The 12,067-nt window shown below is 39.5% G+C and overlaps 1 protein-coding gene across 4 annotated transcripts in view; it reads left to right on the top strand.

Annotated features, from left to right (window-relative positions):
* DUS2 (dihydrouridine synthase 2) overlaps positions 1-9,973 on the top strand; it is a 54,597-nt gene extending 44,624 nt beyond the window's left edge. For all 4 annotated transcript variants that reach the window (XM_073307575.1, XM_073307574.1, XM_073307577.1 and 1 more), the window contains 3 exons: positions 1,722-1,809; positions 3,541-3,614; positions 6,394-9,973. In XM_073307575.1, coding sequence (XP_073163676.1) covers positions 1,722-1,809; positions 3,541-3,614; positions 6,394-6,634 — 403 coding nt within the window. In that variant the 3' untranslated portion in view covers positions 6,635-9,973. The remainder of the gene's footprint in view (positions 1-1,721; positions 1,810-3,540; positions 3,615-6,393) is intronic.
* The last annotated feature ends 2,094 nt before the right edge of the window (positions 9,974-12,067 follow it).

Below are 12,067 nucleotides of genomic sequence, written 5' to 3'. Positions count from 1 at the left end.
GTCCATATGACATTTAATTAAATAGTGCAGTATGTTAATTGATGATGATAAATTTCAGGCACACATAAAAGAATGTGAACATTGATCTAAACAAAGCTGTTTTGTGTGTTAAAACTTCATAGAGTTTAATTCTTTTTAATGAAATTTAATTAAGCCACAGTATATTTTTCTAAATACTGTGGTTTTTTTCTGCTGAAACAAGGAAGTTCTAGCAGGAAATTATGAAGTGCATAGTAATAAGCAGCCTCAAAATGCTTTTTCTATTAAGAAAATATATTTTTTAAGAAATAATGGTCAGTGATTAGTTAAGTATATCACTCTACTGAAACTACCTCTCCTAAACCTATGTACTGTGCAGGAGCTTGAAAGCACATTAATAATTTTTCTTTAATATGTACCAGGAGTCTTCAGAAGATATCTCTAGGCATTCCCTGAGACATTAAATTGAGGAACTGTGCAAATCACAGTTTGTAAACATTCTGTTATTGATCTAAGATCACCTAATTTTGAAGTGATCCTGCAGAATAATTTTTTTATACTTCATGTTTGTCCAGTCTCTTGAGAAACCTGTCAGTCCTGTCCCAATGAATCATAGAATCAGGGTTGGAAGGGACCTCAGGAGGTCATCTAGTCCAACCCCTTGCTCAAAGCAGGACCAGTCCCCAACTAAATCATCCCAGCCAGGGCTTTGTCAAGCCTGACCTTGAAAACCTCTAAGGAAGGAGATTCCACCACCTCCCTAGGTAACCATTCCAGTGCTTCACCACCCTCCTGGTGAAAAAGTTTTTCCTAACATCCAACCTAAACCTCCCCCACTGCAACTTGAGACCATTACTCCTTGTTCTGTCATGTGCTACCACAGAGAACAGTCTAGCTCCATCCTCTTTGGGACCCCCTTTCAGGTAGTTGAAAGCAGCTATCAAATCCCCCTTCATTCTTCTCTTCTGCAGACTAAGCAATCCCAGTTCCTTCAGCCTCTCCTCATAACTCATGTGCTTCAGCCCCCTAATCATTTTTGTTGCCCTCCACTGGACTCTTTCCAATTTTTCCACATCCTTCTTCTAGTGTGGGGCCCAAAACTGGACACAGTACTCCAGATAAGGCCTCACCAATGTCGAATAGAGGGGAATGATCATGTCCCTCGATCTGCTGGAAATGCCCCTACTTATACAGCCCAAAATGCCGTTAGCCTTCTTGGCAACAAGGGCACACTGTTGACTTATATCCAGCTTCTCGTCCACTGGGTCCTTTTCTGCAGAACTGCTGCCTAGCCATTCGGTGCCTAGAGTACTGGTTGAGTATTGCCCAAGATGCCTTAAACCCCTGTGGTGCAGCTTGTCAGATTCAGTCCAAAACGCAATAGAATGCAGGCAGTTTGGCCCAGCTTTCCTATCAGTACCTTGTCACTGCTTGTATGACTGCACCGAGTGAAGGTGGGAGGTGGTAAATAAAGAAACAATATTTAATAATAGTTTTTAGATACCAATTTAAAGATGTATTTATTGGACAGTTCCCTGAGGAAAGGGATGGGAGACCTGTCGCTTGGGAGTTTTAAAATTAGACTGGAAACAAAAACTAGTAAAAATACTATAGTACCAATCCTGCATTGATAGAGAGATTACCTGTCTAACTTAATATAGGTCTGTTCTATAGAAATATTTTCTGTACAAACCTTTTCACTACAATTGTGGGATTATTTTGTATTTCATTTTTCTGTCTAGGCGAGAATATCCACCACAGATTACTCCCAAAATGTATCTCTTGGAATGGTGTAGGAAGGCAAAGCACCCTCAACCTGTTTATGAAACTGTGAGTCTCTGCATTTCTCAACAAAAGTACAAGGCAGATCCTTAGCTAATACATTTATGCCATAGTTTACTGAGGACTATCAGGAAACTGTGAATTGATTGGTTTGAAACAAGACGCTCTCGAAGTTTAAAAATGCTTTTTTATTTTTAAACTGGAGTTTTGTTGACACAGTTGCTAGATGCTTTGGTATGGACACACATGTAATTTTCACGAAATTAGCACACGAAATTAGCACATTTCTACAGCATAGAAACATTTCTCTTTAGGTATAAAATTTAACCTCCCTTAAAATCCAATGAAAATGTCCTTATTTTTTCTGTATAAAACTAGTGATCTGTTTTAGCACTAATGATAGTGAGGAACTCAAGTATTGGGCAAGCTTCCCCCTTACAATTCTGTCTATGTATCTCAATTCTGACCTGCAGTTCTTCCCACTGGCAACCCCCCGGCCCATGGGCGCCTCAAATGGAAATGGTCAATTGTGAGGTAATTTTGTAATACACAGAGTAGGGGATATGGATGAAACCATCAAATTTATTTATTATATTTCACTGAGCCTACATTTGAACTCATTCTTGTGTAGGTGAAAGAAGTAGTATCTTATTTCATTGGGCCACCCAGTCGTTATGTCCAGATTATAAACATTTTTAAATTCACTAATAGCATTTTCTAAAATGCTATTTTGCTGTGTTCCTGAAAAAAATGTGTGCACTGCCTGTCTGAATTTTCCTTGTGTCTCTGGAAACACATGATAAATGATACTATATCTAATATTAAAAAGCTAAGTGAGACATGGAATATTAGAATGTAGCACCACTGAATTCCTAGAATTGTGTTCATTCTTGCTAATGTCATCTGGTATGTCACAAGTCTGCTTTTTCTTTTCTATCTAGGCAGCAGCAATTTTTGCAACTGCTGTGGTAGATAAACAAGAAAAACATGTTTATAAAATGAGAGAGTGAACAACTATTACAAAAGGACATCTTAATTTCAAAATTCTAACAGTCTACTCCATGTCATAAGTGCTATGCCAGGTAGTTCATGTTTGCATGATCAGGTTTCTAAATGATTAAGCAAAGGTAAGGAACCCTGTCGTGGTGTGATTTGGTCCTGTAACTTTTATCGGTATAAGTTTTACAAAGTTTGGATTTAGAGTCTCTTTAATACAAGAAAAACTATACAGGTAATGAAATTGAAAGGCATCTGATTTAAAACTGATAAAAGGAAATACAGTTTTTTAATACAACACAACTTACTGTGGAATTCATTGCCACTGGATATGATTTAAATCCAAGAGCTTGGCAGGATTCAAAAGGGTTAGATGTGAATAAGGATAATATCAACAGTTTTATTAGATGGCATAAACATATAAAAGAGACAAACCCTCCATCTTTTACTGACTAGGGTTGGGAAGAAATTTCCAGTATGCACAGGTTATGATATAATTGTTACAGGGTTTCTTGTACTTGCCTATGTTGCATCTGGTGATAGCTGTTGTTAGAGATATGGGTAAGTGCAATGTGCCTATCAAGCAGTTCTTGAAGCAACTCTAGTTTGGACAATAGATTCCTTGAGTATTTTGAACACGTGAGGGGAATTTTGCAGTGTGAAGGCTTGGGATGTTAATGGTGTTACATGCTCCCAGAGTAAAAAGAAGACTAGGAAGGACTCTGTTGTTGCTCGTTTTACGAAATGCAATAAGTTACACCTGTAATTCTCTCCTTTCTCTAGGTTCAAAGACCATTAGATAAATTATTCTGTTCAGTTGTCACAGTAGCTGAACAAAAATATAGATCAACCTTATGGTAAGTCTTCTCTGATGTGTTTTGTAACTGGGCCTTAGTAAAATATTTGTTTGTGATGTACTGTTGGAAAGGCAACATGTAAACATGGAGAGGAAAAAATACTAAGTAAACTTTACTTTATAAAGGTATAATGGAAAGGAAAAAACTTTAAAATGTCTCTCTAAAGTGGGACATGATTAAATGAGACATGCCAAGGAGGAGTGAGTTCCATAGCTGAGGGCCCTTCATAGCCAAAAGACTGTCTCCAGTAGTAGGATCCTTAAAAGGTAAATAGTGTGTGAGCCCATGTTTCCACTAGGACAGTCCTCAAGGTGGCCTCAAATAAGGCAAAGGCCTCTAACATTAAGAGTTTTAAACTATGCTACTGGAAAAAAACACTTCCTCACTAATATTTGAGCTACAAGCTTTGCATGGAAACCTTCGTCAAAGTGATGCAATACTTCTTAATCCTGCCCACTGTTTGCGTAACGTTCCCTCAGTAAGCAAGGGATTTTTGAGGGAAGACGTGGCCGTCTTCATGGCGATAACCTTTACGCAGCAGCAAGGCTTCTCCTTTTTTCAGGGTGGAGAACAAGATACAATCCAGTTGGCAACTAGAGCTGAGTGAACAGTTGATCAGAAGAATTTGGTTTGTTTCTAACCAAAACTGTATTTTTTTTGCTGTTTTTCTTGCTGAAATGAAAAAACAAAAATATTTCCTTTGGGTCAGTTAACATTTGACATCTTTGAAAGTAGATGGCAATATTATCAACTTTTGCTCCAGAGCAGTGACACAACTTTCTGGATTCATAAAGCAAAAGAGATAGTTGCATATCAGCAGCATTCTGATGATACTCATCCCAGTGTTTAGGAATATTATGTATCTATTTCTTTGAATGAAGTCTTACAATGGTTCAGGCCTGGGATACTCGAGCTTATATTGAAAATCAGATTACATTAATTTAATTGTTTTATGGCAGTGGTTCCCAAACTTGTTCCACCGCTTGTGCAGGGAAAGCCCCTGGCAGGCCGGGCCAATTTATTTACCTGCCTTGTCTGCAGGTTCAGCTGATCGCAGCTCCCAGTGGCCGTGGTTCGCTGCTCCAGGCCAATGGGAGCTGCTGGAAGCGGCGGTCAGTATGTCCCTCGGCCCATGCCACTTCCCGCAGCTTCCATTGGTCTGGAGCACTGAACCGCAGCCACTGGGAGCCACGATCGGCCGAACCTGTGGACGCGGCAGGTAGACAAACTGGCCCGGCCCGCTTGGAGCTTTCCCTGCACAAGCGGTGGAACAAGTTTGGGAACCACTGTTTTATGGAATAGATTTAACAAAAATGGGTGTATATTGCAATATAGGAAACACAATGAAACAGACAAATTGTAATCAAATATATTGACTGTAAAATATCTTTGTATTTTGTGTAACTAGTCAGCTTTATTTCACCACACTGCCCCTCAGCATTTTGTCCTCTCATCTACACAAACTTTTCCATGTGCTTACTGAAGATCCCCTTGCCTGCTCATTCCTTCTCACTTTGAAGACAGGAGGAGTTTTTCCATTGATTAGAGTTGGAGCTAGATTGGACTCCTAATCCAGTTTAGGAATATTTACAAATCCATATTTTTATAAATGTTCTGCCTTATTGTACTGTGAATACCTTCAGTAACTCAATAAATAAAATAAAGTGAAATGGTACATAAAGGCATCCAGATAGCAACTTTTTAAAATGTTCCCTGTCCCAAGACCATGTTAAAAAAACAACCAACCTAAAGCTGGGAAGAAATCTGTCTATAGTTTGAACTAATTAATGTATTGAAACACTGAATCTGAAATGCCCATGATAAAAAATACTCCACACTTGAAAAGTATTCTTCATCCATATATCCCATCAAAGATAAGTAGTATTCCCATTTTACATATAAAAAATGAGGCAGAGAGGGGTTAGATAACTTGCCAGAAGTCACAAAGTGAATCAGTAGTTGCCTCAATTGATGCACTAAGGTTCCCAATAATATATTATAGAAGCATCTATTAATAATGAAATTCCTTGAGTTTGTCTCAGGAAGATATACATAGGGTTGCATCTAGTAAATTGCAAATTGAAGATCAGTGTTAGACAAATCCCCTTTTAATACGTATATGCAACAGACAGCAGGTTATTTTAGCATTGTACTTCCAATGCTATAATTGTCAATCAGTATTCCTATGAACTACTCAGACTTCAGCAAACTTCCAGCTAGACCATAATTCTCATTCCAGGCTTAGCTGAATGAAGAGAAACAGAGAATCCTTTCGTGTGTTAAGTTTCAAGAACACATAACCCTGTCCTCAAAGCTAGTTTGTTAGGTTTCAGTCCTGGTGGAACTGTGCCCATTTTAGCTGACTTCAGTGGAGTTGCACTCACATTTAGGGATACGTTTGGACTTGAGGCTCTTTCCATAAATTGTGCTTTATTCAGGGCTTTTGATGTTAGTGGGAGTAAGGATTGCAGCAATTGGCCAAACTTCCACTGGCGTCCTACCTTCTGAGCAAAGACGGTTGGGACTGCAGGATTTGGCTCAGTATTCTTAGACAGCGTTTTCCTACTTGAAGTACACCTTAGAGAAGCACAGGCATCTAAAGAGATGTGAATGTGCCTGAGCTCTTTCCACCTGTTAGGCTGTCATGAGTATTGCATACTGTTTGTTTCACTGTGTTGCAGCGGAGACCGGAAATGAATTCTTTCAAGCATGTAATATTGTACTTGGCAACATGCAGGCTTTGCTTCTACCTTTACCTGTGCTCTGTCTTACTCTTCAGGGACAAGTCAAAGAAGCTAGCAGAACAGGCTGCAGCTATAGTCTGTCTTAGGACGCTGGGTCTCCCAGAGGGGAAGCTTAATGAGGGAGAAAACCACCTGATTAACAAACGCAAGAGAGAGAACCAGGAGTTCTTGAACAACAAAGAACATGAAGATGACCTACTTGTTGAGGCTTCGCATAAAAGAGCTCATTTTACTGAGGGAGCTTCTGACTCCAGCTCTTCTGAGGTGCCACGATAGCATGAAAAGCTTATGCTCAAATAAATTTGTTAGCCTGTATTTGCAAAAAGAAAAGGAGTACTTGTGGCACCTTAGAGACTAACACGGCTGCTACTCTGAAATCTGCGTAGCTACCAATTCACTCACTTTTTTATATCCTGCTGTTGTATTTCATCTAAAGTCTGTCAGTCAGAGACAGGTAAACTCTGCCCGATTATGAAAACCTACTGGACTGGGTAAATGTTTTTTGTGTTCTGCTTTGGTGCCTTTGAAACAGGATACATTAGCAGCCTGGGTTTTAAATAAGAATGAGAAGATGATCCCAACATTAAATTCTGTTTCAATAGCAAACTATTTTCAGTTTAGCTTTTGAGGTTTTGAGTTTTTTGTTTAATATATTTAATAAGGAGAAAGAAGAGTTTTAAACACACACGAGAGAGGTTCTTAACAGATTGTTTCCAACCGTTGGAGTTTTGAGGTAGTTTCCATTAACAGGGATAAGTATGTTAGAAGTTATCAGCTCTTGTCTGAAACAAAGCAGGTTGTGTCATGATCCCTAAAGTAGTTTGTATGAAGAAAATATTAAGAACATAATTCATTGTTGATGAACTATATCAAAGTGGCTTCCCTATTTAAAAATAATATACACCTTTATTTTAAATGGAAGTGTCTTCGCTAAACCATTGTTTTCAAACGGAACAGCAATATCTAACTGGGATTATGTTTAGAGTTTTTAAAAGATGTACGTGCATATTGAAGTGACTGCTACTCAAATCTCTGAATTTTTAATAAATCTGCATAGTTTGCATTTAACTGAAAAATAATTGCAATTCGTTTCCTACTTTGTAGACTGCAATTAAAAAAAAACAGTTTTAAAAGCTGCTTTCATAACTAAATGTTCTAGTTTCACACAATGGTTTTAGTCACAGAACACTTACTTCAGAGCAGTGACAGAAATTGTAGTCTAGTTAACAAGCCATAAACTTCAGGAATAATCCTTTCCCCACTGAGATTCATGTCTGGGCAGGAGCTTTTGTCAAGGCCATTTTTATACCATCATGAGGAATGGTCATGCAAATACTATACCAGAATCTGATTCATTCGCTGAGTTTTCCTGGCAGAATGCAGGTTGCAAGGCCCAGTGATGATAAGCAGCGCAAGTTGTCTGCAATCCAGCTCTGCTGGACAGGTCAGAATTGAGCAGTGCATCCCCAGTTCTGAGAGAAGGCCTAACTAGGGAACCTGGGAGATCCACTGGAGCTCTTCTGGATCACCATCCAGAGTTTCTTGGCAGAAACTGGCCAGGCATATTGTGGAATCACCATCTATGCTACCGCGGAGGAAACTGCCTCAATGGAAGTTGCAAACTGCAAATCCTGCACCTCTGGGAGGAAGTTTATTAACCCCAAGTCTGACCAAAACTCTAATTTCTTGATTCTCTTAGTTTAATTAAAGCTGTGTGTCCTGGAGAGTGGTGATGTATCCCTGGATGAGGATGCTGCCTGACAGTAGAGACCAGGTGACTTTTAACAGCCACACTTTAGTGTGGCCTTTTCCGTCCCATTTGCTATGGCATTCCCTTCAGGAGGCTGTGGGGTTGGAAAGCCAGAGGGCATCCTGTCAAAGGGAGCAGCCTTTGAAAAGTCTTTGATTCAGCTTCCTAGTTTCTCTCTTCCTGTGAATCTTAGTTTGCATAAACAGGCTTGTCCTCCTCCATAAGATCTTGTAAGTGACCTAATTTGAGGTCATTTTATGTTTGCATGTCAAAAATAATAGTGTTTTAAAAACACTTTTTTCCTGGAAAGCCAGGGAACTTATGGCCCTGAGTGCCTGCATAATACTCACATGAGCCTTAATATCAGTGCTGCCTTCACCACTAAAGGTTTATGGACTATTTGGGCCAAACTGTGTCTTCAAACACGAGAACCAAAGGAAGAGCATAATGGAATGTTGTGACTCCCTTTGAAGCACCCAGAGAAGTCACTCAGCAGAAGGTCTGCAACTGAAAGCATGGGGCATTCCAGGATGGAAGTCTAAGAGCCCTGGCCTGTGTTGCAATGCTTTTACACCATTTTCTTGTCCTGGCAATTGGCCTTATGTGACACCCCCACAAGCTACACCTCTCCTACAGTGTAAATTTTTCTGCTCCTGGCAGAAACAGTGTGCCTCGGGAAATAGACTTGTGAAGGGAACCACAGGTAATCAGCACACAGATGCAGGCTAACCCTGCTTTTATAATATCTATGTGCACCAGTTCGGGGGGTGGTGAGAAAGGGGCTATTTGGTATATGGCCTCTTATGGGGAAGAGAGAATACAAAAATTAAACATAGGGAAGTAATAGAAGATCAGAGAAGGTGCTGCCTCAATTTAATGTCAATGTCCAAAGAAAATACGATCAATGTTTTTAGTGTGCAACTACAAAACATGTATATAATGATTTGACTGAATCAAACTGAAGTGTCGTTGAAATAAGTTATATTGTCTAGAAGACTTAACGCTTGCAAGGTAAGTGTTTAAATAACTACGTGATAACAAATCATTATTTTATTTATCTAGTGTAAAGCTTGTAGAAGTAACTACAGTTAGTTGAATAATATATAATTGTGCTAAGATAAACAGTGTAGCATCTGCAAACAAGAAAGTGAGGTGCTGCTTTGCTAGAATGAATATTTCAGACTAAATTTGGCAGTGATGTAAATGAATGGTCAGAAAATGAGTGCATACAAAGTGTGATTTAGAGTCCCATTTGATGTCCTTGATGTGGGTCAGGAAAAGCAACTAATGGGAGTCTGTAAGTGTGTTTTAGGGAGAATCCTTTAACTGAGGCTATGATTACACTGCCCCATGGTTCAGACTTTGAGGGCGTGAACAACAATGTACACCAAAGTGCTGTGCAGTAACTCCCCTATGTGGGCACTGTGGACATAAACTAAAAGGTTCTTTTTTTGCATTAATGTCTTTCTGTTTGAAGAGGACTACGTTAATGTGAACAGGGAAGTTCACACCTGAAAATTCAGGCCTGAAATGGCCTCACAGGAGAGTTACAGAGTGCAGCACTTTGGTGTGCACTGCTGTTCGCGTCCTTGTAGTCCAAACTGCAGGGCAGCATAGATAAGCCTTAGTTGCTCTTCCTGCTGCATTCCTCCTAACCCACTTTCCCCTGCTGTGTAACTTTTTGCACCATTCACATCGCTGAATTCATGCTAGATACATCTGTGATAGTGGCACCTGCATATATACCAGTTCTGAGGTTTGCTTTTGATCTTAAAACAGGTTCTTATTCTGGGGAACAAAATGCCTTTTTTCTAGAGACTGTTCTATTCAAGGTATTGGATTGGAACCATATCTTTTGTAAAAAAAAAAAATAATAATAATAATAATAAATTTTAAAAAATCTAGACCGTGGCTCATCTGTAACATTTGTCGTTTATATTTTCTGCATTCTCTCTTGGCTAAAAAATGGATCTATCTTCTGCGTATTCCTTGTATAAACTGGAGATGGCAGATGTCTTTTGTGCACATGCCAATTCCTGTACTAATGTGTCTTAGCCGTACAGCTGCTGCACTACTACATTCTTGCGTAAGATGGCAATCCAGACCACAGCTTGGATTTCAAGAAGAAATTTAACACCAACCGTAAGAAATTGTGTCTGCTTAACTTAATGTGGCCATGTTACATGAATATGGTAGTCAGATAATACTGACCGAAGTTATTCTCTGTTTTAAGCATTTGTTTGGTAAAGGAATTTCACTACTAAATTGTCCTTGGAATTTAATGAAGCAATTGTTCTTTTCTGTCACAAGGTAAAAAATATGGGAAGCTGTGCTTGATATTGATGGCACTGGGACCAGAAAATATAGGTAACAATACCCTGCAAAGTGTGAGGATTAACTGTACAGGATCTCTGTGTGTAGGGAGCAATCTATCCCCATTCCACCCATGTATATACTTTGTTTATTTGTAACATGAATGGGAATGTGAAGGCGTTCTTCTGAGTCTTTTATCTTGGATGCTCCCAAGTTGGAGACTACCTCCTGAGGCCTTGTTGATGGAATGCTTTTTGGAATGTCCCAGGCTCCAAGCCCAACCCTGCCTTGGAATGTGAGGTTAAATGTTGGCGGTACAAACACAGTTTGAATATTTAAATTGTAGAGTTCCCTAGTACTGCAGTTTCAGAAAGCTGGCAAGTGTCAGCTCAGCTGCTGTCTGATTCAAAGAGTAAAAATGCCTTTGGGTTTGTTTGGGGGTTTTTTGAGCGGAGGGTTCACTTCCCCGTTATGACCTGCAGAGGAGCACAGTTTTCAAAATGCTTTACCCAGCAAGCCTGCAACTGGTCACAAACAGGTGCTGGCTTGTTAAAGAAGCCCTCATTCACAAAAGTGTATTGTCACTTTTTTTGTTGTCAAAGCCACAGGCCCGGTGTGTCTGAGGATATGTCTGCATTGCAGTAAAACACCCATGGCTGGCCCAAGTCAGCTGATTCAGGTTCATGGGGCTATAAAACGGCAGTGTAGTCGTTCAGGCTCAGGCTGGAGCGTGGGCTCTGGGACTCTCCCCACTTGGGTTTCAAAGCCTGGTCTCCAGCCCTAGCCGCAACATCTACATTGTCATTTTATAGCCCTGCAGCCAAATCCTTATGGGTCCAAGTCAGCTGACCAAGTGAGCCATGGGTGTTTTATTGCAGTGTAGACATACCCTCATAGACCAACTATCATGTCATTTTTAAATATATGTATTGCTTTTGAGTAAATGTTTATTTAGGGTCTAAGCCAAAGCCCATTAGTCAATAGAAAGGCTCCCGTTGACTCCAGTGGGCATTGGATTGGATTTAAATGTTAACAGTGCAATTTTCTTCTCATTCTCAGGTATGAGAAGGTAGTGTGAATTATACATGTAGTTCACTGACTGTTATAGCTCTTTGAGTCATTGCATAAGACTTGGAGAAAACCTCCATTACAACAAAACTGCAGCACTTCCATCCCATGTAACTCCCCATCTAACTAAGAAAATCAGAAGTTGAAATCCCCTCCCTATATTGGAATTGGGCCAAAACTTGGACACCATGTAGAGCATAAGTAAATAGCTGGGTGCTAGATACGTATAAGAACCACAAAACACATGTAGTCTTAAAATAGTCTTAAAAACAATTCAGTGTGGTGTAGCTTCACTTTAATAAGAGAATAATTAGTGAGAATAGACTATCGTTTAGACTAAATTAATTGATGTTTGATAAAACACTTTCCAACAAACTCATCAACAGACCAAAGAGGTCAAAAGTAGATTATATAGTTTAAGAGAAATGTAACATCAGTATCAGTTTCCTTCTAGTGGTGAATTACATGTGCAGACTACACAGTGTGAGCTGGGATATTTGCACATCCCATATTGATAATGGAATTTAATTAACAAATTGTATTTAGAAAACACATGATGCAATTTTGAGTTGCAAACA

This window comes from Lepidochelys kempii, chromosome 12 (genome assembly GCF_965140265.1).
Source record: "Lepidochelys kempii isolate rLepKem1 chromosome 12, rLepKem1.hap2, whole genome shotgun sequence".
Classification (NCBI taxonomy): domain Eukaryota; kingdom Metazoa; phylum Chordata; order Testudines; family Cheloniidae; genus Lepidochelys; species Lepidochelys kempii.
Note: the sequence above shows the minus strand (reverse complement) of the source record. Positions and strands in the feature narration are given on the sequence as shown.